The 6,467-nt window shown below is 33.6% G+C and overlaps 2 protein-coding genes across 2 annotated transcripts in view; one reads left to right on the top strand and one right to left on the bottom strand.

Annotated features, from left to right (window-relative positions):
• LOC107642355 (uncharacterized protein At1g32220, chloroplastic) lies at positions 1,126-3,618 on the top strand. Its single transcript, XM_016345681.2, has 7 exons — positions 1,126-1,440; positions 1,914-2,007; positions 2,106-2,194; positions 2,264-2,319; positions 2,461-2,607; positions 2,744-2,869; positions 3,197-3,618. Exons 1-7 carry the CDS (start codon positions 1,325-1,327, stop codon positions 3,475-3,477), a joined length of 909 nt encoding a protein of 302 aa, XP_016201167.1. The 5' UTR covers positions 1,126-1,324; the 3' UTR covers positions 3,478-3,618.
• LOC107642354 overlaps positions 5,364-6,467 on the bottom strand; it is a 3,620-nt gene continuing 2,516 nt past the window's right edge. The window contains exons 4-5 of the mRNA XM_016345680.2: positions 6,056-6,158; positions 5,364-5,774 (exon numbers count right to left, since the gene is read on the bottom strand). Coding sequence (XP_016201166.1) covers positions 5,738-5,774; positions 6,056-6,158 — 140 coding nt within the window. The 3' untranslated portion in view covers positions 5,364-5,737. The remainder of the gene's footprint in view (positions 5,775-6,055; positions 6,159-6,467) is intronic.

The following is a 6,467-nucleotide window of genomic DNA, read 5'->3' as shown; positions in this document are numbered from 1 at the left end:
TAAAAGTACGTATAAAATTTTACACTGATAGTGTATTAAAATTAAATTTATATTTTTAATCATAAAATACAATTTTCGTAAGTTCAAAACCATGAGATATTAAAGATGACCTATTTTGTAAGGTAGGTTAAGAAATATGAAATTGTGGTGATTCTTGCTCCATGGGGTGGGTTTACTTATAAGAAACTTGAACCTTTTAAGTTAGCAAAGCAGTTTATGAGAAATCGTGATTCATAATATGCATAGTTAGAGTCTATATAGGTGCTTCTAAGTGTAGAAAATATCGGTTAATTCTTCCTTACCCGTCGTGGAGTGATATTACTTGCAAATTGCAATCATGGTTTTACAAATAAAACACTTAAATATCTGATATTCAATCTATATAACAAGACCTAACTTTTCTATTGTTATAGAATGAAGAGTACACTAAACCATGTGCCCTAAATTAAAGTAGCTTGGTAGGTATGATTACTCATTTACAGGGATGGCTGAGTAAGATAAGTATTATTTTTTTTTTTTTTTGGTATTTATTACCATGAATTGTGATTTCTAAAACCTTTGAAATTACCAAGATGTGAAATATAAAAAAAAAAGAAGTGGATTTTACTCAAATTCGCTCCAAAACTTGGTTTATGATTAAAATTTTTGACTCAAATAGAACAGGACACTGGGAGCGAATCCAAATTGTCATTTCTATTCATTACACACTTAAGAAAATGAATTTTTTAATTTTTTTAATTAAGAGTATAAAATGTGATATCAAAATTTTTAATTTTTTTCTAATATTTTTTTATTCTACTTATAAAATATATGGTTAGATAGAGGAGTATTAGAGGGCCAGTAACTTTGTGATTTATAGTTATCAAATAATCATCAATAATAATTTTAATAGTGTGAGATTGGTGTGAGATTTTATCCAATGACTTACTTTTTCTTGTTAGTTACATACTGGTCAAAATTTAAAAAAGTTGTTACCCCTACACTTTCCCTTATACTTTACATCTTTAAATGAAAAAAAAATTAAGAAGATTCAATCTCATTTCCTTAGAGTAGTACAAGAGAAAAAAAAAAGACAAAAAAAAAAGAAGGGAGAAAAAATAAAATAAAAAATAGAAGAAAAGAGAGAAAGAAAGAAGAGGAAGGAAAGGGAAACTAGTGGCATTGAAAAATGATGAGGTTCCCAAAATTACAATACACATAGCGTGGTGGTTGTGAATCTTCCGTTTTAACCTTCTGCTTCTCATTTCTCATTTCTCTCTTACTCTTTCTTTTCTTCTCTCTACTACTAACACTGCAAGTGTTGTGCAGCTTGTGCTCCATAAAAATGGCGTCTTTTCTCACTCTACCAGCTATTTCCACACGACCCATAATTCCCAGTGCCTTCTATCTCAAGAGACCTGTCTTTCAATCCCCACCCACTTTGCATTTCAAACAAAACCGGTTAGTCCTCCAACCCCCACTTCACAACAATTTATTTTCTGTTTTGCTTTTTTATCATAATTTTTCATGTTTCGTGCTATTTGCAACCGTTTGGAGCATGCGGAAGTTGAATTAGTTTAGTGGTGTTCATTATTTTGTCCCTTTGTGTTTGAATTAAGACTTTTTATTTCCCCCCATCATAAAGGTTTAGACTTTAGAGGTTTTTGTAATGAATTGGATTGGACTGCATGAGCATTTGATGATGAGTTAATAAAGCAAAGCCCTTCTTGTTAATTGCAAATTTCCTTTAGTATGGATTTGTATTTAGTCTATGTTATGATGCAGTGTGTGTTGTGCTAATTTTTTTTCAATATCATTAATTGATTATCTATGTTCTTAAAATCTTCATGCTGCAGCATGTAACAGAAACATTACTTTTTCCAAATATCCATGATATGTCCTCTTAAATTGTTTATGCATATACCTTTGAGCAGGTTTTCTGTTTGCAGCAGTTCTGCAGAAACAGGTTACAGGACCGATTCCAGATCTAACACTATAGATGTTGTGGCTGATATTAAAAGCGAAAGGGTATTTACAAATTAAATGTCTCAGTTTTACTGATTTGATGTTATACATAATTCTTTAGCTGAAGCATTGTTACTTAGATTAAATGTCTCTGTTTGTAGATTGTAGTCTTGGGAGGGAGTGGCTTTGTTGGTTCTGCCATATGCAAGGCAGCAGTATCCAAGGGCATAGAAGTCATAAGCCTAAGCAGGTTTGTGAATTGTGATGTTCAACTTATTTATGTCTATGTTTGTATACATACACTTACTCGATTTTACAGATCAGGACGTCCTACTTATCCAGATGCATGGGTAGATCAAGTTACTTGGATTGCAGGCATGCTACCTAAATCTTATACTAAGCAGAATCTCAGTTTGTTTTATCTGTTATTTTAGATAGTTATTTTGTTTTAACTCTCTTATGAGTTTGTTGTAATAACTCTCTGGAGGGTGTTTGAATGTCATGCTTAATGCACAGGCGATGTTTTTTATGTGAATTGGGATGAAGTATTAGTTGGAGCAACTGCGGTTGTTTCAACACTTGGTGGGTTTGGTAGCGAAGAACAGATGAAAAGGATTAACGGCGAGGCTAATGTCGTGGCTGTGAATGCTGCAAAGGAATATGGTGAGCCATATCATTAGTGTCATTCTGCAGTTGAATGCACTTATATGTTGGACTGTATTTTGGTCATAAACCATTGTGATCCTCTTCTACTGCATAAGGTATCCAATATTAATTATTCTCTCCTTTTGCCTTGCAGGAATTCCGAAATTCATCTTGATCTCAGTTCATGATTACAACTTACCGTCATTCTTACTTTCGTCGGGGTACTTCACAGGAAAAAGGAAAGCGGAATCTGAGGTTCTCTCTAAATACCCGAGTTCAGGTAAATGTTTTGTGCTGTTTCATGAACACTCGAATCTAAATTGGTATTTGAGCTTTGTAATCAAGGACCTAAGGTTCCAAACTAAAACCTACTTGCAAATGAGTCAATTTGTTGAAGCCTTGAAACGGTTGTCTCTAATACCAATAGAATTAACTAAAGCTCATTGAGGACAAGCCTTGACTCACAAGTAAGTGTTAGCTTTGGATGCAACCCTTTCCCGGATCTTGTATAATGCAGGATGCCTTGTTCCGGGTTGGCTTTTTTCTATTTTTTATTGAAACCTTAAAAGACACTTGATGGTTAACTTGGCTTTGAAATGTTTTTCAGGTATTGTATTGAGACCTGGATTCATATATGGGAAAAGGAGAGTGGATGGTTTTGAGATCCCTTTGGATCTAGTTGGGGTACCAGCAGAGAGAATTCTAAAAGCAACAGAGAACTTCATCAAACCATTAAGCTCTCTCCCTGCATCTGATTTGTTCTTAACCCCACCTGTTAGTGTTGATGATGTTGCATTTGCAGTTATCAATGGTGTCTTAGACGATGATTTCTTTGGCATTTTCACCGTTGACCAGATCAAAGAAGCTGCTGAAAAAGTGAGGGCATGATCCAAAATATACATGTGTAGGGAGAGTTACATGACATCAAAGTTACAAAATAACAATAATAATTGTACATTGTACATGGAATGCCAAAAATGAGTCAATGATGGGGTTAATTAAAATCTGTTGAGTGGATTCATAACTTTTTTTTAAATTTTTTTAAAATCGAAGCGAAATTATTTTCATTATTGAAGGATAGAAGACTCTTCCGAGCCTTGATCAGTTATGCATGAGGGAAGAAGATCAAAATTTCGACTACTATCGAGACTTAGAGGTAAAAGGACTTTAAAGCGGATGAAAAATGACAGGACAGTAAGATCCGATAATATTTTGATTGAAGTTTGGAAGAATTTGGAGAGAAAGACATCAGTTCGTTAACCAAACTTTATAATGAGATTTTAAGGTTAAAGAAAATGCCAGATGAATGGAAAAATAGCACCTTAATACCTATTTACAAGAATAAAGAAGATGTACAAAATTGCAAAAACTATAGAGGAATTAAACTCATGAGTCATACCATGAAAGTTATGAAAAATAGTGATAGAACAGAGGCTGAGACAAGAGGCACAAGTAACAAAGAATCAATTTGATTTTATGTCTGGCAGATCCACCACTGAAGCTACATACGAAGCATGATGGAGAGGTATCGTAATAACAAAATGATCTACATATGGTGTTTATTAATTTGAAAAAAACGTACGATAAGGTGTTAAATGAGGTCTTATGGAAAGTTTTAGAAAGGAAGAGAATAAGGATCGCATATATTCATTCAATAATGATGGGGCTACAACTAGTGTGAAGATTCAAGGTGGTGTGACTGATGAATTTTCTATTGGTATAAAAATACACCAGAGATCATCCTTAAGTCTATACTTTTTTACATTAGTCTTTGAAATACTCACACAACATATCTAAGAGCCTGTGTCATTGTGCATGTTTTTTGCCGATAATATCGTCCTTATGGGAGAGTCAAGGGAATACCCAAATAAGAAGTTGAATTTATGGAGAGAAGCTCTAAAAATGTATTATTTGCGCATAAGCCGTAGCAAGACAGAATATATGTAATATAAGTTCGGCCGCCGAAAGGAAAACCCTAATACAGAGGTGAAGATTGGAAAAAACATTTAGTTAAAAATTTTAAGTACCTTGGATTCATCATATAGGATAATAGAGAGATTGAACATGATGTAAATCATTAGATCTAAACAGGTTGGTCAAAATGGCGACGTGCATCTGGTTTTATATTTGACAAAAAAGTGCCTTTAAAACTTAAAGGTAAATTCTATCGCACTGTTATCAAACCGGCTATATTTTATGGTACAGAGTGTTAGGCAGCTAAAGGAGAACACGAACATAAACTAAGTGTGACAAAGATGAAGATGTTGAGATAGATGAGTGATCATACACAATTGGATAGAATAAAGAACAAAGATATAAAAGAGAGAGTTGGAGTAACAGCTATTATGAAAAAGATAGTAGAATCGTGTCTCAGATGATTTGGACATGTGAAAAGAAGACTGGCAGAACACTCAGTCAGGAGGATAAATGAGATAAAAGATGGACAATGGGTGAAAGGTAGAGAAAGATCATCCATGAAGTGATCAAACAAAATCTACATGTAAATGATCTCTCTATAGACATGATACATGATAGAGCTCAATAACATCGTTTGATCCATGTAGCCGATCCTACCTAGTGGAACAAGACTTTGTTGTTATTGTTGTAGTATTAATAGGTTATTTTGCCTTTATAAATTAATATATCTGAAATCAATATTGATTAGTTTCAAATGTGTAAGAAAAATTAAAGTGATTTATATGAAATGGGGTATTACTTCACATCTGGGTATTATTTATGATTTTATGTCAACTCTAAAACAGTCCAAAAACAAAGACAAAAAAATCTTAATTTGGTCAAACATTTTGAAATTGTGATATTTCTTCAATGTGAATATGGATCTTATCAGAGAATGGTTTACATATGTTAAGGTCTCTAGCATTTGACACCAAACTCGGGCAACATATTCATGAACATAGCAGAGGGTAAAATCCTGCTTTAAATACACATCCAGTGAAACCATGCTAAGAAAGGTCATCAAGGCCTCGTAGTTTATATTGAACCACCATACCAATTAGATCACACCGAAAGCATTCTCCTGATTTTTCTCAAAGAAGTAAATGTAAATAAGTCACCATCTAACTCTTCACTATACTAGTAAGAGTGGTGTGAGGAACCTTTTGCCTCCACTGGAAATTCTAGTTTACTTCTATTTTCTATTAGCCATGGATTGTTCAGCAAGATACCTGCATCATCATGAACCCCAATTACCATAGAAAGAACACGGCAAGGATATAGCTAGGACTAGGAGTACTTTCAAAGGGTCCAAACAGCTCAATAATTGTGAAACTTTAACATTCTTTGAAGTAATAACTAATAATTACAACACCTCTATGTGTTGAGCAAGATAGTTAGCACTGAAATCCAAGTTTTACTTGCATGATAATGCAAGCTAAAATGACGTTCTTGAATGAAAACCAAACTCAGTCTATAAAGTTCAATATAAATATAACTGATAAACACTTACTTTCCAGTATAGAAGCCCGCAGAATACCAAGCATTCAAAAGAGCAGTAAGATCTGTTCCTGAGCCACTAGTTTGTTTGGGTTCAGAAATTGTTCTCTCTTTCTCTGCATTTCATGGAGCAAACATAGACGTCAGAGTTATACCATGAGTCATATGCAGTTATGCACCCAAAAATATATATAATAATAAAACAAAGGCATTTTTTTAGATAGTAATATAATAAAGCCATTAAACACATGAAATGGTGGATGGAACAGAAGCATTTGGTCCATGATAAAATTCTACCAACCAAAGTGAAGGCAAATTATGTCAGGTACATTAGAATGAGTATCCATCTTTTCATTCATGAGTTTAAGTGACAATGGTAAGCAATACATAATGCAAACATTAAGAACATTTTTCAGTTCGTGCTG

This window comes from Arachis ipaensis, chromosome B05 (assembly GCF_000816755.2).
Source record: "Arachis ipaensis cultivar K30076 chromosome B05, Araip1.1, whole genome shotgun sequence".
NCBI lineage: Eukaryota > Viridiplantae > Streptophyta > Magnoliopsida > Fabales > Fabaceae > Arachis > Arachis ipaensis.
Note: the sequence above shows the minus strand (reverse complement) of the source record. Positions and strands in the feature narration are given on the sequence as shown.